The 22,515-nt window shown below is 50.9% G+C and overlaps 1 protein-coding gene across 32 annotated transcripts in view; it reads right to left on the bottom strand.

The window, feature by feature from the left end:
* Positions 1-5,817: 5,817 nt before the first annotated feature.
* Map4k4 (mitogen-activated protein kinase kinase kinase kinase 4) overlaps positions 5,818-22,515 on the bottom strand; it is a 119,991-nt gene continuing 103,293 nt past the window's right edge. For 18 of the 32 annotated variants that reach the window (XM_021658355.2, XM_060369918.1, XM_060369926.1 and 15 more), the window contains 12 exons: positions 21,204-21,379; positions 20,675-20,795; positions 19,626-19,817; positions 17,444-17,561; positions 16,976-17,146; positions 13,850-13,993; positions 12,160-12,294; positions 10,552-10,652; positions 8,971-9,120; positions 8,291-8,450; positions 7,587-7,726; positions 5,818-7,387 (listed from right to left, as the gene is read on the bottom strand). In XM_021658355.2, the coding sequence (XP_021514030.1) occupies positions 7,304-7,387; positions 7,587-7,726; positions 8,291-8,450; positions 8,971-9,120; positions 10,552-10,652; positions 12,160-12,294; positions 13,850-13,993; positions 16,976-17,146; positions 17,444-17,561; positions 19,626-19,817; positions 20,675-20,795; positions 21,204-21,379 (1,692 nt within the window). In that variant the 3' untranslated portion in view covers positions 5,818-7,303. The remainder of the gene's footprint in view (positions 7,388-7,586; positions 7,727-8,290; positions 8,451-8,970; positions 9,121-10,551; positions 10,653-12,159; positions 12,295-13,849; positions 13,994-16,975; positions 17,147-17,443; positions 17,562-19,625; positions 19,818-20,674; positions 20,796-21,203; positions 21,380-22,515) is intronic. The other 14 variants (XM_021658361.2, XM_021658376.2, XM_060369934.1 and 11 more) reach the window with 1 other exon arrangement.

Here is a 22,515-nt window from a genome sequence, read left to right as displayed (position 1 = left end):
TTCACACCAGTGCTTTTCAAAGCGTGCTTTAGATGTTGGCACTGCTTAAATAAATTTGGAAATCTGAAAGGCTCGGCACACTGCTGTTTCTTTTTCAATGGAGAGGGGTGGCTGGATACGAAAGCTCTCTGGCGAAAGCCGCCTGGCTTCTGGTCAGGCCGGAGGAGCCCAGTTCTTCCAAATCTGAACCCTGGCTGCGGGCAGGGCAAGGCAGGCAGGCCACACAGCTCAAGTCCAACACAGCTCCACTCCGAGGGCCCTGGAAGCCGGCACCTGCTGACGCCGACCCCATTTCTGGGTACGCCAGCAAGCCTCCAGTCTGCCCTCATCCCCACTGTGTGTTCTCCTCTACCGAGAACACGAGACAACTTGTAGGTGGCTCTAAGCGTTCTCGGCTCACACACGGATACTCACCCCTGCGCACATCCTGTGTGCTAACCTCTCAAGGCAGGCAGCCGGTCACTAAAGGGACTCACTGCATCTCAAGTGCTGCAAGGCCTGACAGCCACCGCCTGCTCACTGCTCACTCGAACTGTCCTTTTACACTAGGGTTGACCCTGTCCTGTCTCTGGGCCCATTTCTGCTAATGCTCCACTCAGTTCCTGCACTGGGATCTCCTCACAATCAGTAGAGAGGCACCCCAAGACTCCTCTTGTGCAGGCTGGGCAGGTTCATTTAACGGCTTTTGCTCACAGCCCAGTGCATAGCAACACACGCCTATGTAGCCTGTCACTGTCCAAGAGGCAGGCTAGGATGAACTTAGCCAGCTTAGTTACTTCCAGCTCCCTCCCTTGCCTCTCGTTTAACCAGATGTTGCTCAGGGCCCCTAGCAGCTGCCTGCACTCTGTGAGGCTGATGTGCATCAAAGGGCTAGAGCCCAGCGGGAACAGGGCTACACATCCAACTACAGGCAGCCTTCCTTCTCGTCTTTCATCCAGACAGCCCAAACTGACAGGCTCTCAGGCGGCACCTGCCACAGGAGCTTACTGAAGTGTAACTCTTTGAGGCTGGGGAGGTGCTCAGTGGAGACATTTCTTGGCAGCACCATGAGGACGTGTGTTCCAGTGCACACATGAAGAGCCAGGCACAGAAGAGCGCACTGGAATCACAGCTCTAAAGACAAGGAGACAGAGGACCCCTGAAGCTTGCTGGCTGGCCTGCCGATCCAGTCCAACCAGTGAGCTCCGGGCAGTTAGAGGTTCTGTCTCAGAAATAAGGCTGAGAGGGCTGGAGAGATGGCTCAGCCATTAAAGGCTAGTCACAATCAAAAATGAGGTGAAGAGCATTTGACAATGGGCCCTGGCACCAACTTCCGGGCTCTGTATTCATAAGTGCATTTGTGCAGATACATGGACAGACAGACACACACACACACACACACACACACACTTTAGCATCTAGAAAAGTGACCAATATTCCATGTCACTCTTTAGGCCTGTTTGCCCTCCAGGAGCCCTGAGCCTTAAGACTGCTCAGCACACGGATTGCTCAACCTGACCAAAAGCCACCAAGTTCCCAGAAGTTTACAAGCTCCTACACTTACTCAATGCTGTGCCCTGCTGGGGAAGGTAAAAGGACAATTAGTCCTTCAGAGAGCACACCAAGGAAGCCTCCTGGATGCCAGTAACACACGGGAATCCGAGGCCCTGCCCATGCCTGTGCCCACAGTAAGAAATGGATCCTGTGCAGTTACGCCTCTTCCTAGAAGAGTGAGCAGGATGAGGTGTGAGGGGCAGCTGAGGTCCTGAGTGCACCAAACTGCCCAGATTGTCCACAGTTAGGCAGGGCCAGTCCGCAGATGGTAGCTTTCAGGCGGCCTCTGTTCAATGGTGACTCCTGGTCTAATTGTTCACGATGAACCTCATGTTTGGTAGCAGGACCACTTAGGGAGGGAGGGACCCTGGGGTTTCTGAAACAGAGAACACCCTAGAAATCCAGGGTGGCTTTGGGGCTGTCTCACAATGACAGGAGTAGCCCTACGGCGGCAGGCTCAGAGCAGAGGAGGGGGAGGCTGCCTGTAGCCAGAAGGTAACGGCTGGAGGGCACAGGGGACCTGAGCAGAGGCCAGCCACCTCTGTGCTTTCCAATGGGTGAGCCACGGGACGTGACCATTGCGACAGTGTTCGCTATCACGCACGGTTGGCAGTCGGTTAACCCTGCTCCGAATGGCTGTAACCAAGTCCAGCTCCAGCAAACTCAAGGGAGGGACAGGCTGCGCCCGCTCCAGATCTATCTCCTGCCCAGAAAACATGTGGGCACCTTGCAGACTTCTCATACTTCAGATCAAAATGGAAACCATCTCATAGAAACAATAAAAAACCAAACCAACACAGAATGAACAAACAAATGAAAAAAAAAAAAAGCTAGAACACCAGATTCAAATTCCCTGGAGCTCGTAGCCCGGGGGTGTCCTCAGTGTTGCCATGGTAACTCCCATTGTAGACACCAGGAAGAGCCCTGGCCACCTATGTACCCGCTGGCTGTTCTGGTCGGCTTCTCTGGTGCTGATTAAACACCAGTCAAGCACAAGTTCCCCACTGAGGCCACTGGGCGGGAAACAAGAGTGCAGGCTCTGGGTAGAAAAGGTGAGACACTGGCTCAAAGGAGCACAGGCTAGCTCAGAGCTCCAAAGCCGAGACAGGCAGAGGCGGGAGCCACAGAGCCAACCCCAGCTCAGTGGTGAAAATTCAGGGAGGAGGGAACCCTTCCTTCTCCAGAGTAACTGACAAGCCTCAGGCGGTGACGGTGGAGGAGTGATGTGCAGGGGAGTTTATTTCATGAATCAGCGACTTTTATAGAGCTTGGGCAGTGGGGGAGCTTCAGGGGTGAATGCTTTGGTTTGCTGGGGCTAGGAGTGCCAGGGACACCTCATTTGCATGTCCCAAGGGTGCTTGCTGAACAGGTTCTACCTGGAGAAAGGGCTGGGCTTGTAATCTCCCTGAGGGCTGAGTGATGTTCCTTCTGAGACCTGGGCTCCCCCACCAGGCAGCGAGGGAATCCAGCGAGGCAGGGAGCCCTTCTTTACACACACAGCTCAGAGCTATCCAGAAGTGCTAGGCTTCGACCTTAACAGCGGGCTCCCACAGGGAAGGAGGAGGCTAATTTCACCCTGTGCTTCCAGATCACAGATGGATCTTGCTGGAGGTTGGAGAAAGGCACCTAGAGCCAGGAACTGAAGCAGAATCCAGGGAGGAACAGCGCTTAGCGGACTGCGTCCTGCTTCTGCTCAGCTGGTGCTCTCTCCTACAGCCTGCTGGGCCTCTGTGCTCCTCCCCTGGCCGGGCTGAAGCATGCAGCTCATGAGCAGGTCCACACTGCCAGAGGAGGCACAATCTCTCCAGGATGAACACGGACTTCATTCTTACTAAGAAAAACAGATTAACCCGGAGAGGCCGAAACAAACAGCCAGGTGTGACAGCCTAGTATCTGAACACACCTGTATTCTCACGTAAGAAAACGTGGTAATGACTCCGGCCAACTCTCAACTCCTCAGCCACTTTTTTAAAGCACTCCATTTACTTCTGCTGAAGGGAAATGGAGGGTTCTTCTTCTACAGTGGCACACAGCAGGGAGCAACAATTCAGCGTCTCTGAATGTGACACGGAAAGGACCGAATGCGATTCCAACTAATTCCTTCCAGTGAACTCTCGACCAGAGGGGAAGAGTTGGCCACCAGCTGCAAACAGAAAAAAGGCCCTGAGACCACCTAGCGGCTGAGACAGTTACCACTTTACTCTTGTGCTGGAGAGAACAGGATACACACAACCCTGGCAGTGCAGGCAATGTGACAGTCCAGGGAGCTTGGCTCCCACCTGCTGGAGGTGGCACACACCTCAACACCTTAGGGACAGAGACTGGACGCTCAGCCACACTGACATCATTCAGCCGTTGTGCCCAAGACAGCATTTATGAACCAGTCGAAAAAAGCCTGCTTTATGTCCTACTGGGAACATGCTAGCTCAATGTTTTTATCTTAAATGATTTTTATCTCCATTTGTGTGCATCTGCCATGTGTCTTCCACATGAAGGCTGACAGGGAATCAGTTCCTCTGAAACTGAAGTTGGTTATGAGCTGCCTAATATGGGTGTGGGTGCTGAGCTGAGCTACAACAGCAAATGCTGTAACTGCTGAGCCACCCCACCAACCCCTAGTCTACATTTTGATCCTATTCAGACATGCAAAAAACCCCACCTCCTTTCTTCTCTCGTTCTCATTTTTGCTTCATGGGTTGCAGATGGGCTTTCCACCTTACTGCTGAGAAGCTGGCGCACATGCTTGCTACTTTCTCTCACAACTGTCCTTCAGCTCCCACAGCCAGAGACAGTAGGATGTGGGAGCCGGTTCCCACCTGGATGGGCCAGCCGGGGTAGGGAAGGAATGCATAAAACAGGGTTCTTCCTATGAAGAAAATGCCTAAAGGGTCAGGACACACTCAAGTAGAAAGTACTTTTACTTTATTTAGGAAAGAAAGGTAGGGAGAACAATAATTTGTTTAACAGTAGACAAGTTAGCACTGCAAAAAGGAAGGAAAAGCAAAGGCTGTGTGCTTGTCATAGCCGGCTTGGCTCCGGGACTGGTAAACTCAGGCCGTTTCTCACCTGTACTATTACTCAGCAAATTGGTAACAGGTAAAATCAGGGACTGCAAATCCTAAGCTAGAAACCCAACAGCCCAAAAAAAGCCACTTAAAAGTAAACGGTAAACGCGACACACTTCAGTGCACCACAGCCATTTCTGTAAACACTTCCTCCGATGTGCATGTGCACAATAAACACACTGGCTCGCCACGGACGAGGGTCCTCTGACACACACAGAAAGGCACTGATGCTCTGGCTGATGCTGGGCATGGTGGTACTGCACAGAGCGCCCCCACAGCCATGCCCATGGCCCCTGGTGTGACCCTAACACTGCTCTTCCAGAATGACCTGTATGAAGACAGCGCTGTCCTATGGAAGGAGAGTAAGGGAAAGCCTATCCTCCCCTACCAACTATCACATCCCAGCAGCCACACACACACCAGGCATCTCTCCCTGGACACACCTGAGCTGACCCGCCTAACTTCTTGGTGCACAGGGTGTCAGGACCGAGGGAAGGAAGGCCAAGACGGCAGAGGGGCCTGAAGCCTGCCCAGGGCAGACTGCTCTGCTTCAGTCAAGCTGGCCATGGAGCTGGTCTGGGTCCACTGGGAGACTGACCGCTGGCCTGGGCGTGCAAGTGGGGCAGGCCCAGCTGACCTGAGCTCGTGCCCTGCCCATGCTCCCCCTGCAGAGGTCCAGATAGGAGCACTTCCAACAACGTATGTCCTTTACCGATGCAGCAGCTCAAGTCTGGGACGGGATTAACCCTTTCAGCTCCCCTAGGTTAACCACAAACTAGAGGAGAGAAGCCGTTCTTGGACGACTCTGAGGTCACACCAATGGAAAGCAGTTTTTACTGTCCTTTCCCCTGCGAGGAGGAAGGCTGCTCACTCGTCGTGACCCGTCTTGGTGTGTATTTACAACCAAGCATCTAACTGCAGCTGTGCTACGTGTCCTTTCCTAGCAGCTGCCTGGAGGAGGCGGGCGGCACAGGCTTGGCAGCGGGCACAGGTGACGCGTACACGGCACAGGGGCCGTATGGATCAGGCTGGAAACGAAAGCTGACCCCACAGGAGGATCAAGCCTCTGAGGCGCAAAGCTTCTGCCTGGGGGCTGCTGCGCCAGCCGCTGCCACAGACAACCCCACTGAGAGCAGGAAGGCAGGGTCCCGACTCAGCTGCTCCTCCACCGAGGTGCTGGTCAGCATCCTAGGGGACGGAGTGACGACCAGGAAGCAAATTATTACAAGACATTTATTACAAATGTCACAGACATATTCGTAAAGAAAAATTAGTTTTAAAAAAAACAGAACGAGAGCAAGTGAGAAAAAAGGGAAAGCCAGGGCTTCAATGTCACATCTAGAACACACGGCGGGCGATGCCATCTTTATGAATAAGTAGAATCAACTACATTCTCAAAATAGTTTTAGTGCATTGCATTTTTAGAAAAGGGACGCAACCTCACCCTCAAGAAAAGGTTCCTGCAACAATGAACAGTTTGTCTGACTCCCCAAGCGTGACCGCCTGCTTCCAAACCCCGGTGAACAGTGAAGCCTGCTGTGGCACAGGTGGCGGCTGCCCTCTGCCCACCAGCAATGCGCAGTCTGCTGAGGACACAGCTCGCCGCCTCCCGAGAGGACACCGCGACAGCCACAGGCCAGTCCGGGCCTCCAGACAGGTCTCCTTGTACCTGGCTAGACTTGTGACAAAATAAGCCAAACTTCAATCAGATAATTTTGGTATTAAGGTTAAGTTAAACATTAATGTTTTCTGCCAAAACCATAAGCTAAGTCACCTCTCAATGCATTGGAGACAATGAGGTAGGCAAAAAACAGAACAGAACCCACAGGAAGGCAGACTCTTCCTCCCGCGCGTGCAGACCACAGCTGCACTCGAGGCCCAAACAGAAATTAAACCTTTAGCTGAGGCAGTGCTAATACTGTCACACAACGAACACCTGGCCACCGAACAAGACGACACACCTTCTTTTTCTTTTCTTTCTTCTTCTTTTTTTAAGAACCATCTGCACAATTTAGGCAAAACTTGGTACACAGAAAAATGACTGAGTTCTTGGCCAGGACAACCCCTTCCAAAAAAACTTCAAAGAAACAAACCGGGACCCCTCAGTCCACCCCAGCCCACCCTAATCCCCGCCCACAAAAAGTTATCCTAGTAACTGTGTCTTTCACATTTTATAAATATTAACTTCTTAAACCTGCACCTTCTTCTCTGTCCACATGTCGTCACATTACAAAAAAGAAATGTCAATTAAATACATTGTTAATGTTACTATATTAAATCTGTCCTCTGCTTCAGCAAGCTGCTGCTGACACTTTTCACCTCCTTGTGCCCACTGCCAACGTCTGACGGTGTGCCCATCACAGCTGTCAGACATGCACAGGCCAGAGTCGCGCAGAGACAAGGAATTCTGGAGCTGAAGGAAGGGCGCTCTTGCTGGTCGGCTGCTGCTCCCCAAACACTCCTAGCACCGGTGGTAGAGTCTAACAGCACCAGCTGCAATGCAGCCCGGATTTATTTTTGAGAAAGGAGCAGGAGAAAGTGGGAACAGACTGGCAAGAAGTGTAGGAAGGAGGGGAGAGAGGATCCAACACACAAGAGGCCCGCATGTGCAGCTGTCCTGGCTGACCCGACACAGCTGAGCTCCAGTTGCACGGAATTCCGAGTTCTCGGGGTCTTGACTCTGGTGATCCCAGCTCACACTGCCTCTACCAGCTCAGGAGAGAAGTCCTGCCTAAGGTCATGAAATAAACCTGACTGCTGCCCCCGGACCGCACGGAGGCAAAGAACACCTGCAAGCAGAACGAGAGGGTACAGTTAGCAGGCCATCGGCCACCTTCCAGTGCCCACCCCTCACAACGTGCCCAGAAAGCAATGGCTAAAACCTTGCTTCACCTGTCCTAGACTCTACCAGAATTACAAGGAAATTACTATCACTATCTGCGGAGGATAAACAGTCACGACTGTACAGAAGCCATAAGGAAACATTACCTTGTCATTGCGTTCACATAAGAATTTTAGTCTCTGAGCCCTTTTGTGCATAAACACGCCATCCAAGTGACCGGTTTCCACAGATCGTATCTCTATGGCCTTCTCTCCCCAGCCCATTGTCTGATTCGATCGGATATACGCTTTAAAGAGGGGAAAAGACAAAGTATTAACACGGAGAGCCTTGGCAAGATGTCTCTGATTCACATGAGCCAGTGCTCAGCCTGTGTGACTGCATCTTCGCACGAGTTCCGCCTCGGTGCTGGGCACCTGCTCAGTCCCCGGTAGCCTGCCTCCCATGCACAAGCCCTGGATTCGTTCAATTTACAGCACGGCCGGAAAAGGGAGAGCATGCCTTTGTGCCTTTTCTGTCACTGGGCAGTCTCACGAATCAATAACTGAACAAACTGATTCCCCTCTAATAGCCCCGGTGTGCGGGTTACTGCACGTTTCATCAGCCCACCATGAGAGAAGGGAGGTGAGAGTGAGGGTGAGGAGGCGTGTAGAGGAATAAACACAGAGCCACGCAGTGCCAAAGAAAAAGCTTCCCTTTAGGTAACTTAAGAGTCAAATGAGAGATGGCAACTGCACAGCTTTTCGGAGCACCCAAGAGTTGCTTGGACTTGTCTGCCGTAGGCCAATGGGCGTGGGCGGCGTGCACAGCCCGCACAGCAGGCAGAGGGCCCTCCTCATCCGACGCGCCGTACCTACAGAGGTGGGCATCTCGCCCCACTGCAGAACCACGTCCTTGGTGATCCTCCCATAGGTGTTTACGTACACCCCCTCATCCTCGTAGCACACCAGGAGCTCCATGCCGTCCGTGTTGGGGAGGATGATGATCGCGTGGGGCTTGATGCTGCACTGGATCTGGAGAACAGAAGCAGGGAGGCACGCTGGGGTCGTCTCCCGGCCCGTGGGGGCGCTCAGGAAGACTGTCTGGCAGGCACAGTGGCACTGTCCCCCTGGCTACAGCTACCCTGAGTCTGCGGGACTGTGGGAAGCCCACACAGTTTACAATCAAATGTCTACCATTTACGGGCCACGTGCTCCACTGACTCTCATTTCTGAGTCTCTGGAAACGTAACTGGACGGAGGACTTATCTGAGAGCCGTTCCCAACCCTGGTGTACTCCAGCCTGACAGCAACAGCCCCGCCTCCGTCCCCTGTTAGTCAAAGCAAGAGCAGACAAGTGCTGAGTCAGGGGAAGCAGGGCCGGGGAAGCAGACTTCTGCTGTTCCCCAACATGAAGCTACTGAAGAGTGCTTCACTGAATACTCACGCACGCCTGGGGAACGAGGAGGCCATGTTGTGTTAGTTCACTAGGCGGAGTAGGGGAAGCGCAAAGTGAAGCCTGTCAACCCACCATGGCGTGGGGGTTCTTTCTTACGTGTGTTGGTAGATAAATGTCGTAGACTGAGCCCGAATCCACATCGACAGCATGGAATCCGGCACAGGAGCCATAGATCACTTTCAACCTCTGGCCTTCCTCAACAGTGAGATCTACCAGTAATGGCTTATGGACCAGTTCTCCAAACGACTATACAGAGACAAGCAAGACAGAGGCCACAGTCAAACTTCCCGAGCAGGGAAGAGGCTAGCCGCAGGCATTTGGTTCGCTGTGTGGTCCTGTTCCTTAACTGGCATCCGGAAGGTACCTCTTCCCTCCTACCTAGCTGGAGAATGGTCTGTCCAGTCTTGCTGTGTCTTGCTTAGTTAGGACACATGTAAACAGTAAGAACTAGGCACAGCACAGAATCAGAGTACTCAAACACAGCGGTGGGCGAGACTGTGGGAGCGGTGACCTTGGCTGTGTGAGGAGACTAACACTGCACAGACTTGGGGTGGGGGCGGGGCTCAGTTCTTCACACCAGCATAGTCCACGGCACTAGAGCTGTGAACTGGAACAGTCAAGGAAGGAAACAGCGGTGGCTGGCATGTAGGACTATTAAGACCAGATTGTAGAAGACAATGTAAGTGACTTGATAATTTACTATCTTTATCCAGTTATATTAGGAGTTGCCAAAAACAGTCACCCCACCGACTGAGTCAACGGTGCCAAGCAGGAAGTACCCCTTAATTCAATTTTCCCAAATAACTGAACCGTACTCTTTCAATGAGCTGTATCAAATCATTTTAGATGAACGTTCGTTCCCTACCCTCTGCTAAAATAAAATGTGCCTGGACTATTCTGAAGGTTCTGTATCTCAAAGAGAGGCAACTGTTATCTCTAAGAGCAGAACAGGATGATTTTAGTTAGGAATCTTATCCTTTGGATTTAGGGCAATCTCTGAAATTGGCACAGGGAAACCCAGAAGAACATGAGTTCTCTGCAGTGTGAGCTGTGGGAGCTTACACTCACTAGATGGGTTTCCTACGTCACCTGGTGTCAGCACAGTGTAGATACAAGACCAATCATGAGTACGTGTGAACTCACAAACAATGGTCCCAAGTTTAGCACAAACATTACTACTTCACCCAAACCATCTCACTGTAAATATCAGGACATGTTAAACTGAGTTTTAAAAACTTAAATAAACACAGGACCATATGACACACACTTTACCTTTCTTCTCTCGTTTAGCGTGTAACGCATATCGCTTGTACTAGCAAAACTCCCGGTAACTTTTTTTAACTGTTTTTTCTTCTGAGATGCGGCCTTGATGGCAGTCCCTGGCCGGCCTTCAGCCCACAGCAATGCCCCTGCCTCGGCCTCTCTGGCATGCACTCACACCCAGCTCATCACCTGGTCTTTAAGTTGTACACACTTAACCCATCTCTTGTTGAGCCTTTAGACTTTCACATCTGTGTCTGTTGGGTACAGCCCACGTCCTAAGAGAGGGCACAAGTGCCACCTGGGAACTTGGAGAATAGCTGCTATTAGGAACAGCTTCTTCTTCGACAGCTTTAGCAATGTACCATGCTGTATTAACTGTTCAGACTTTAAGCCACTTAGAACTGATGGTTTTACCTTAAAAGCCATGAATTTGTGGTATGGCTTCGGTGCCCACGCGTAGACTTCCACAGAACTCTTTAAAGCAATCACCAGAAACTTGATTCTTTCATATTTTACTGAAAGAAACATAGACGCGAGAGAAATACTTTCAGTATCAACAAAGAGCCATAAATTCTTCTAGCTGCTATTTGCAAACTTCATAACTATGCCTTGTATTGTTCATCCAAATAAAACAAGGGATTGGGGTGGGAAATAGGGTTTAGGCCATACTCTCTGCTTTTCTCTTTCTTTGGTGTCGGACTCACTTCCCTAGATCAAGTCTAAGCTAACACCAAATAGCTTAACTGATAACCACAATGTCTTAGTTTCCAAGTATTATCAAGGGCAACGCCAGGTGGGCAACCAAAGGCTTGGAGAGTTCGCCAGTACTTCAAAATAAAAACACGACGAGCCCCAAGCTTACACAGATGGGGGAGGACGAAAGAAGCAAAGTGGTAAATCGTGTCTAAATCACAGAACATCGTGTTGTTTCCCAGCTACTCCTGTCCCCTCGTATGCGGGACTGGTCTGGTGCTGCGCCACCTACGCCTCACGACCTTCCAAACATCACTCAGCTGCCTGACTTGTCATTCCACTCAGCTCTGTTAAACTTCCCACACTGCCAAGTGTTCAAAATCCACAGAGAGAATTCTAAGTGGATACCCAAAGAACTGTTCATGGACTTTTCTGAAATGATGGAAACCATTCTACGCGCACTGCTAATCCCTTTAGATAAAGCCACAGCTGTTGACACTAGGAGGTACTGGGACCACATGGGAACTGAATTAATGGCTGTTAACCTCAACCTGGTTATATTTTAACCTGGTCTCGGTGGAGACTCAGAATCATTCAAAATAGTGAGACCACTCCTGGAACAATTATTAGCCAACGAGCTGGCGCTACAGACAAAGAAGACAATGCCACGGATTACAATGTGCTGGGGGAGGTGCCCAGTAAAATATGCAAACAGAAATCAGCTTTCAGAGCACCCCTAACCAGCCAGGCCACAGAATCCCACTGTCAGCAAAGCTGTCACTATGCTACGGCCTGTTCCGTCCCACCGTTTCTAGCAGTTTCTTTTTCTTAGGCAACAGCACTCAGCTTGGGTCTTGTTAGATGACTTTGTGAGAATCACTGAATGCTCCACAGGAGGGAAAAGGCAACCACTAAATAGTTGCCAAGAAACAGCAACTCCTAGCCTCAGTCTACACAAGTAAGGGCACGGCAGCTCTGCGCCACAGCCAGCCTCAGTCTCCACAAGTAAGGGCACAATGTTAAGCACAATGTGCTTAATTAAACCTAACAACCCGCAACAGCAGTTCCGTTCTCGGTGTTCTACTGGTGATGGCCAAGGCCTCCCAGCATACTCTAAGGTACAGAGGGAACCTCTAAGGTGAGAGGGCTTACTGGTTCAGAATCACATCCACAGAGGAGAGTATCAGCGAGGTGGAATGACTCACAGACAAAAAGCACAGGGCAGGCTGGGCAGGAGGAGCGAACCGTGCTGTACTTACAGGTGAACCACACGGCCAGGCACCCACGCAGGACCTACAGACACTCTGGGGAGACTCCGCAAGAACTCACCAACTTTATAGTGCACACATCCTTCCAGGTCGCCCACCGTGGTCCACCCTTGCTTCTTCTCCACTTCAGGGTCATTATGAAGGATTTTGTTTCTTAACCAGGATAAATAGTATACACGCAACTTATCCTTTTTGCCTAATGAGACAAATGTAAGTATTTTTACACCATGGTCAAAAGCAATGTTATCATTAATAACAACAGGAATGCCCCGTCCCCCCCAAAAAAAAACCCAAACTAAAAGAAACAGTAGCTATGTCTCCCCTAAGAGAGACAGTCTGTCTGCGAAAGGCATGGAAAGGTCTTGAGGCATTATAGTGATGATCTGGATAGCAAGCCCATTACACAAAAGTCAGTTACTTTCCTATACACCTACAATAAAAATTAGAAACTGAAATAAAGATACTATTCACATTAACACTAAAAAAAATAAAATATACACGAATCTCACAAAACAGCTCTTTTAAAATATCTCTTGAGGACCATTAGAATACTCTTGTCAAAGACCTTAAAGAACTAAAATGTATAAGTATTGTGTTTGGTCAAGGATAAAGTCACTCTGTCAGTTCTCCCTAACCTGAACTACAGATTCAACATGGTTCTAGCACAGGTCATATCCTAGTGATCTGTGCATACCGATAAACACGCTCTAAAGCTTATGTTCAGAGGACAAACAGTAACACAGTGAACAAAATACTGAAATGAGAACCAAAAGCTTTTTGGACAGTTCTTGGCTTCAAGATTTACTATACACTCAATACAGCAACCAAGAGCACGTGGTTATTAGCAAAAGAATGAACAAATCAATTATTGGAGTAAAAGGGGCCAGAGAGAGATGTACAGAGATACAGAAGGAAGAAGCCTCTTCTAAAATACACAGAAAGTTGTGAATGAAAATGAAGCTATCTGCAAACCTTAAATCTTTCACAAAAATAAGTTAAAAATGATTCAGACTTGGATGGATCTGGGATTTAGCAGTGAATTTTTAGGTAAAACACCAACAGCACCATTCACAAAAATGAAAATGAGACAAAACAAAACAGACACACAAAGTGCCTGATTTCACTCAACTTGAAAGTATCTGTTCTATAGCGCATTGGTAAAGAGAATAAACAGAGAAGCCACAGGCAGGGGAAAAAGTATTTCCAGAGTACCTGCAATAAAAGATTGCTATCTAAAATATACAGAGAATTCTTAAAATCTAACAATAGGAGAAAAAGAGAGCCAATTGCAATATGAGCTAAAGACCTCAGCAGACACAAAGGAAGAGAGACTGAAGGAACATAACCACAAGAAAACACACAACATTCTCTCTTCCACGTTGAAGCAACCAAGGCAGACGGAAATCCCAAGCCTCAGGCATCAGGATGTGCTTCGGAAACCCCCCTTGCCTGCCCATCTGCTATGATGGAGACCCTGAAGGATACCTCAGTGGCCCCCACGCTTGGCCACTTTTGCCCTGTGTTTCCAGTAGCTGAGTTTTTTCCAAACACACAAAATCAAAGCTTTCGTTCAAGCAAAAAGCTGCACACAAACGCTTCTGTAGCAGCCGTGCTTACACCTGCCTTCCCGGAAACACCAAGACGTCTCTCAGTTGCATCTCATTTGGGCAGTAGTTCAAGGATGAGCTGCGTTCGTTATGGAAGGCTGGGCCCTCTGACCAGCCATACATGCTGCTTTAGAAAATACTTACCGGATATCGTCACCAGGACATTTAGGCCCTCGAGCACATCCATTTGCTGGAAGCGTCTCCGGCTGATCAGCGGGTACACTTTCCCTTGGCCGCTTCTGTCCAGGAGCATCAACCCGCTCTCTGTACCAACCAGCAGATTCACGCCTGTTTCAAGAACACAAACCTACATGTCAGGTTGTGCCTGCACAGCTGAACCATAGGGGGAAAACTGCTCAATCTGAGAGATGACAGCTTTCATAACTGAGAAAGAAATGCTCAGAACGGTTAGGCTAAAGCAGCTGATCCTTGCCACATAGGAGTGACTGTGTCATTCCTTAGCTATGAAAATGGACGCAAGGGAAGAACGAGGAAGCCTCACCACCTTACCTGTCTCCAGGGAACTGAGCTCCCGCCTGTCAGCTCACTATTTCTTGGGTTTTACTGAGCTAGTCACGTTAGATACTTGATACCATCACACAGTGATACATGAGGCTCTGATACTGGCAAGCCTCTGGAATGGCTTGGAGGAGGCCCACCTCTGTGATCCCACTGGCTTCTGGGCTGTCCTCCGTCACAGTCTCTACCCAACAAGCAGCCGCACTGTTTCCTTCCTCCCTTTCCACTCCCTCTGACGGGTGAAGCAGTGTGCTGGCCACCGCTGGTGCTGCCTGGCTGACCACGCACACGCCCACCTATGCCAGGGCAGCCGCTCCTGCCGCCGTGCCACGCCATACAGATTCCTACTGAAACCAGACTTCACACCTGACCAAGCTAACCAGCCTGGCAACCAAGCCCTGGAACAGCCTTCTCCTGCCGCTTCTTCCCTCCTCCTGCTCTAACAAACCATTTCACTGCTGACAGACACAGGCCTTCATTCGGACTGTCCACATAATCTCTCACAAGTGCACACCAAAGCGATCCTTGTTTTCTTAAAACACCCACCGAGTCACGCTGCATCTTTAAAATTTACAGATCCCAAGATGCACTGTCAGGAGCTCTGGTTTGGCATCCAGGACCCACACACTTCTCAAGCCAGCCGGCTTCTCCCACTAAAAAGCTTGGCCAATACGTAATAATCCTTATTTCTGGACTCTCCTCTTAACTCACGTATTTATCCAGATGTTCTTGCTTCCTTGGTCTAGAACCTTCACCTTCGAAAGCATCTTCATACACACAGCATGGACTTGTGCTCCCAGGGAACAAATCATATTCACTCAGGGCCATCCTCCAAGCTCGGAATAAACGATAAACGCTCTAGACAAGCAGTGAGGTGTGGTGCTCTGACAGAATACCTGCTGGGTCACCGCCCTCATGAGGATGACGTATCAAGACAGTGTGTTACAGATAAAACAGCCCAGGAAACTTCTAGGCTCTCTAGAGTTTGGGCATTTCCCCCGTATGAAGTCACTGTCAGATCTGTGTAGCTATGGAAAAGCGTTCTGCTGTGAGTTTACGAAGCAGAGCCACATGTTCTAAATCAAGGCCATGAGTTTACGCTACTCGTACATTAATGGGATGAGCCGTAGGAACAGTGTCCTTATAAACAGATAAACGGCTCGTTCTTCAGTTTCACATGCCGCGTTTCACGTGCTTGGCAGCCACACACACACTGGCTCACAGCTGGGGCAGCTGAGCAGCACTTCACCAAGCGGCACAGACCTCACACCACGAGCCACACAACCCATCCTCCCCGCTGCTTGCCAGCATCTGACCACAGCGAGGAAGCAACACAGCAACAGTGCTCACAGATGAAGGCACAGAGAACGGCCCACGGGCTCCTGGGACACCGGAGGAACAGTGCGATCCTGAAACTATGCGCAAGAGTAACGTCTCTGGATAAAATGATGCCCTTTGCCAGGCATTTATTAGCAACTCGAGCACAACTACGCATTTCCCACAATCGCTACACCTACTGACATAACGCAGACCACCACAGTAAAATCTCCCAATCTGAACAACCGACAGTCTGCGTTCTGAGCAGCCGGCACCTGCTGAGCGACAGCAGTGTGCCAGGCATACCTCTGTGCCGGCTCCTGTGGTACGGCGCCCACAATCCCTGAAACATCCCATTTTAGCTTTATCTAGACCAGCGGTTCTCAACCTTCCTAATGCTGCAATACAGCTTTAATATAGCTCCTCAAGTTTTGGTGACCCCCAACCACAAAATAATTTTTGTTGCTTCATACTTTTTATTTTGCTACTGTTATGAATTGTGATGTAAATATCCGTCTTCTGATGGTCTTCGGTTGAGACCCCTGCTAAAGAGTCCTCCGACCCCCAAAGGGGCCGTGATCTATAGGTTGAAAACCCGATTTAGAGTTAACACCAAGTCCATATTGCATGAGCTTTAGAGCAGTCACGTCAAAGGCAAGAATCCTGACCCCAAGGACGCAGGTGGGACTGCTGAGTGTGGGTGGCTCTTCAAGAGACCTGGTGGAAGGCTGGACAGAAGCTCAGGAGCCCGGCAGAGGGAAGGGTGGGCCCAGTGGGCACAAACAGGAGCTGGGACACTGTACAGGTGTCAAGATGAAAGCCGCGTCCTGCGTCCATTGTCTCTCCCGAAACTGAGAGGAGCATGGAAGTCTGAGATGTGGGAAGGAGGATGGGCAATTTACTACCTACTGCAGGTGACGCAGTGGCCCGGCTGCTCAAGAAGCGAACCTGGGAAACCAGGACGTCACCATCTGCATGCACAGGGTCAAGGAAGGAAGGGACTGTGCTAGGCAGAAGCAGGACATGCTAACAGCAGGACAGACTGTGGGCCTAGATGCCAGGCAAGGACAGGGTGGGGCTGGCAGAGAGCTGATTTTGAGAAGGCCGACATGAGAGCACAGCCGCCCTGCTATGGCTCTGCAAACACACATTAAGCGCAGCCAGGCTACCAGTCCCTCTGCAGCTGCTTGTAAGCACCTCATCTGTAAACTGGCCGCGTCCCAGCAAAAGGTGCACACACACTTAAACACCATTCTCATGCTGCATCCTCTCACTGTTCAACTCTCCGTGGAGAAATGGGGACGGGCCATTCTTCCCAACGTCCTACTGCTGAAATGACCGCAGCAGCAAGCATGGGTCAGCAGAGCTGAAGGTGCAGGAACCAAACAGGAAGGGATGTTCCCAATGGCAACACTGGTCTTCAGAGATACCTACCCCATAAGGCAGCACACAGTATCTCCGAGTTAAACCTCTTCTTGTATTTACGGATCTCGGGGGTATCACTCTGTGGCCTAGTGTTGGTGGGGTTCACATTGACCACTGAGCCTTTCCGAGTAGGGTCTTGCCTTATGGCTTCTGGCCTCATTCCATCGCAGGAAAAGCCCACTGAAACAGAGTATTTGGGGCGTTACCATCGCTCACACTGCTCGCTGCCTCGCCCCCCGGTGTGCCCAGATAAACATTCACGTGCTGCAACTGATACTTCCTCAAGGAGAAGGCCTCGGAGCGATATGGACATGGAAAAGGACACTGAGCATGAGGCTTGCTGCTGACCAGGCAATGGGGGTGGGATGGGCTTCCTAGCGAGGTCTGCGTCAGGAGCTACCCTGCCTACGGCCCTCAGGAGCTACGCCAGGGACCAGGCCTGTCTGCAGCTGCCGTCCTGGCTGCGGCTGTACTTACCCACAGAGGTAACTGTCGTCCCACTAGATGGAGAAATCTGTAGTAACCTGGGGTCTATAAAAGGTGTAAAGGAGGAGGAAGATTTGTGTTTCTGGAGTGTGCTACTAGCGGACTGAGTCTGAAATGTAAATTTCAATTTCATTAATATGAGAGACATTCAAAAGGTGAACATTCAAGACCATTTCCATCCACTTATACACAGCACCATTCCCCAACCCGCTCTTCTACATTGCTCCCAAAGGCCCAGCAGGCATCTCGAGTGGCGACCCTCTTCCTGGGGACGCACGCCTAGGGCAGGGATGCCGCAAGCTCACGGGAGCCCCGCTCTGTGACCGGGCTCTACAGGAAGTGGAAACTCTCAAACGGAGTTTTTAAAAAAATTTAAAGTTTTTAAAACTTAACAATGCTTAGTATCAACTCATTACTTTATGAATTTACTTCTTACACTAAAAAATAATAAAGGAGCAGCCGACTATCTACTGTGGCAATTAGCGAGAGACCCACTGTCTACCATGTACAGGAGAGGCAGTGTGCTCTACCGTGACCCACTACTGGTGTGGTCTACTGTGACAGATGTCGTTATGGCCTCCCGCCTACTGGGACACACGGTCAGTGTGACCCACCCTCTACGGTGACAGACTACGGGCAAACGCTTCTTTTCGCTACGTGTTTGACATTGAGCCTCTTGCAGAACGCTACAGAAGGCTTGGCTAAGGTTGCTGAACGGTGCATCACCCTTCCGTCCACACCAGACAACAGGGAGCATTAGTACACACACAAACAACAGCAGGCATGACCTCTGAGCGCTTAGGAGCACTGGTATGACTAATGTAACTTAAAACCAAAAACTGAAACAAACCAACAAACAAACAAGCTCACAGAGGAAGTGAAACGAGTTGTTAAGTGGAAATGTAATGATGATTAAAACCAAACAGAAAAACTTGCCAGTTTAGTAGGTTACAGGTTAGAGTAAGATGGAACGCAGGTGAGATTTGAACAAGAGGTGCAAGCACAGACCTCCGGGACAGAGCACATCTGATCAAGCGCCTTTTCCTCTGTCACTTCCTCTGGGGGTGGGGGGCACCTGAAAGTCGCCCTGCCCCACTGCTCATGCCATCCTAAGCTTTCCCCTCTGACACATCTGCCATCTCGGGCTTCTTGCCCTGCCCATCGGTTAGTGGCCAGGCCAAACGATGGCCAGTGTGATGCCGGACGACCCTGCTGGTATTTTCCAACGAGGGAGCCGAGGCACTGTTGCTGTCCAGCAGTCGTCAAGCGCGACCTTGACCAGACTGGATGAAACTACAGGTCTGCTTGGACCGTTCTCGACTGTTATGCAAACGGCCTCATTAAGGCCCCACGCCTGCAAAATCAAGGACCTTGTATAATTCAGCAGGTGTTCATGGTGGGCTCTGTCACCACGCTTGAGCAGGATCTAGTCAAAGAACGAAGACTCACCCACCCGGCACCCAGACTGAGCACCACAGCATGCCACGAACTCACGGGACTTCCTCCACAAGACTTTAAAAGATAGCTCAGGCTCGTGTCCTTGCTAAGCATCATTTTCCTAGATCCTTCCCCAAAGCACCTGACCTCTTAAACCCTTAGTACATGTACATGTCAAGAAAAGATCCCTATAAAAGGGTCGGTGAAAACCAAAGTTGCCAACCAACAACCAGCCCCTCCCCAAAATAAACAAATGAAAATCAGTAACCAAAATCAATCAATGCCTTTCTGTAGGAGATTCTCACACAAGACAAGGAGTTTGTGTGGGTAAGGCCAAATCTACGCAGCCACATTCCCCTGTGTTTTATATACTGGATAAAAGGAACAAAGAGGCAAATTCCACAGATGACTACAAGGAGTTCATGCCAAATATGTAACGGATCTGAAAACACAGCGATCGTTTTATTTACTTAAAATAAACAGTGAAGCAAGCCATGCAACTTTACTTTATCTAGAAGAAGTAAACAGTGAACTGGCAAGTTGGGGGATCAGTCCAGCTACGGTTAGGGATCTGTACGCAGACCTGAACATGTTACTAGGGATTGGAAGGGCGGATGACAGAGAAGCAGGGAGGAGGGAAGGGGGCAGGGTTTCTGGGAAGGGCGTCTTCGCAATCTAGCTCCTAGGCAGTGCTGGTCTAACCCAGGAAAGCGGCCAGCTGTGGTGTGTGACATACCTCATTAGCAGTGAGCTTGTCCTGGGGTGTCTGTGGGGACATGGTGGGTGTCGGCTGGCTGGAGGATGGGGAGGAGGAGGTGGAGGAGGTGGAGGAGGAATGGCTTTGCTGTAAGAGATCTGGCAAGAGGTGAATGCGCCCCGCAAAGCCATTGCTCTCATGATGGCTGGCACGCTTTTGGTCAACTGTACTCTGTAGAAAAAACAGGCACACTGGTCTCGCTCAAGCGCTGCTGACGTTGTGACAGCCCTAGAGATAACTGCTTTGGTCAAGGTGCGGTGTGACTTCTCAACCTGTGTTAAGTTACCGAGGAAAATCCAAGGCAATTAGCCAGAATTGCTCCAACTCCTTTGCCAAATGCCCAGTAAGAGCTGACTGAACTAGAGCAGCTCACTGGGGACCACCCAGGGCAGGCAGCATTTGCAGCAGACCATCTGGGGAAGAGCTTGCCCTTGCCTCCTCTGCGAGTATGTCTAAGCTACCTCCAGCAAGTGCCCTGCGCTCGCTCTGCAGCCTGGCCGGCCCACGCTCTCCCTGCTTCCATCCAAATACACTGCTGTGGCCTGAAAGCCACAGGGCGGAACCCCAGAGCCTGAGAAGGCCTGTGCGACTTCAGTGAGAAACCTAAGCTCCGAGTGAACAGACAGTTCTGTCACGCAGACAGAGTCCACCTTGCGTCACAGACAGAGGTGGTCGTTCTGGCCCCCGGGAGGCCTGCTCAGCCTCTCGCTGCACCCCACGAGCGTCACCTTCACTCAGGGACACCACGAGGCTTTTCTAGCACTCCAACACAGACCGGGAGACTCAGCATGGTGCTTGGATGAAGGCTGCCACAGGCATGCAGGGGCGGAGCGTGGGGTGCCGGCTAGCGGCCACCTTGGAGGCATGCAGCACACACGACCTCCCTAGCCCAGGACGCGCTACCCTGAGAGCCGTGTTAACGTGAACACAGATGGTGATGTAGAGATAGCATGAGTGAGTGAATGAGCAAGTGGGTTAATGACACAGGAGAAGCTCAGCCTGACACAAGGAAGGAGAGACACGGGTACCTGGCGGACAATCAGCGTGCCCTCCTTGGACGGGGTCATGGCCGGCTCACTCTCCCCGTCATCATGAACGATCATGGTTTTCACAGATTCTGTTTCACCGTTGCTCAGATTCAGAGACGACCTGAAGAGACAACGCCCACCAGTCAAGGCTGTGGGCCGAGCCACGTGACCTTCTCGGCTGACAGATGAGCAGAAGCACCGGGCACAGGACAGCAGGAGCCTGGCTTTCTCCCCGCTCCGGGCTCCTCGAAGCTCACGTTCAGGCAGAACGTTAGAATGGGCACTTATTTCTAACTAACTTCCCCTTCACTGTTCCCATAAAAGAAAACTTCGGAGGTTTCGTGGGGAGGCAGTGACGTGTGAAAGCTACAGGAGACTTGTGCAGCGGACAGCGGGCTGGGGGAGGGCGCGTGTGTGTGTGTGCGCGCGTGTGAAAGCTATGTGCCACGGAGCCCACGAAAGCTACATGAGACTTGTGCAGCGGACAGCGGGCTGGGGGAGGGCGCGTGCTAGCTCAGCAGGCACTGACGCTGCTCGGGCGTCCTCCGGGCCTGAGGTGGAGTCCTCGGCGCCCTCCTGCTCCCCGTCCTCCTCCTCCTCGTCCGTGGTCCCAGACTCCTCACTGGAGGACGAGTAGTCGGTCACTTTGTGCGGTGGCCGCACGTCCTCTACCGCCCGGAGTTCTTTGGCCAACGCAGTCAAGTCCTAGACACAGAATGGGAGAGGGTTAGTGAGGAGGAGAGTGGGGACACAGGTGACAGGACACAGGATGGAGGGTTAGTGAGGAGGAGAGTGGGGACACAGGTGACAGGACACAGGATGGAGGGTTAGTGAGGAGGAGAGTGGGGACACAGGTGACACGCTTTCCAGGCACAGCTGGTACGCAGCCAGGGTCCTCGTCAGACAGAATGGGGCTCTGTGGAGCCTGACGTCCACATGAAGGGGTGTGCATGGTTTTCAACAGGAAGAAAGAGGCAGAGGAAATTCAAATCCCACGGCATAGCCTAGGCTCTGCAGTGGAGGCGTGACTGCGGCCTTTCTCCTCAGGAAGGCATTCGGGGCACTGTCCTCTGGCTGCACAGACCTCAGCTAACACATTCCACGAAGCGCCCACGCCTGCAGGACAGCAGACTGCTGCACACAGCCACCCTCACCTGCCTACGCGCAGCGGGCGCCTTCCTAGGTCAGGGACATGTGCAGTAGGAACGCCTGTCACACGTGCCGTGGCGACAACCACTGGCCTTCCTTCCACACCTCCCACGCTCCCAAGAACACGGCCAGTGAGTGTGGGTGTGAGAGGAGCTTACTGCAGACGGGCTTCCCTTTCCGCTACTCTTCTGAGATATTTTAAGATTCTTATTAACCTGCTAAGTCTAATTACTCAGTTATGACAGCTCACTCCTCCCATTTATGTGTTAAGTCCAAATGCACTGTTCTACTTGGGAGTTTTATTTAAAAACCATCTATACAGGCTGGAGAGACGGCTCAGCGGTTAAGAGCACGGGCTGCCCTTCCAGAGGTCCAGAGTCCAATTCCCAGCAACCACATGGCGGCTCCCAACCATCTATAGTGAGATCTGGCGCCCTCTGCTGGTGTGCATGCACAACAGTACACATAGTAAATAAACCTTTAAAAAAATTAAAAACCAACATATAACGGTTTCTCCCTTTCTACTTAGTTCTCTTCTTTCATGCGGTTAAGAATATGTTTTTAATCTCTGACCCTGGGCCTCTGAGTTATCAGGGAGCGAGTTTGAACCCACAATGTTCTGTCAACTTCTGGCAAAGCAACAGCTGTAAAACAGCTGTTCGGCAGAGCTAAGTCTGAAACAACGAATATCT

Source organism: Meriones unguiculatus, chromosome 16, assembly GCF_030254825.1.
Source record: "Meriones unguiculatus strain TT.TT164.6M chromosome 16, Bangor_MerUng_6.1, whole genome shotgun sequence".
In the NCBI taxonomy this organism is placed as follows: domain Eukaryota; kingdom Metazoa; phylum Chordata; class Mammalia; order Rodentia; family Muridae; genus Meriones; species Meriones unguiculatus.
Note: the sequence above shows the minus strand (reverse complement) of the source record. Positions and strands in the feature narration are given on the sequence as shown.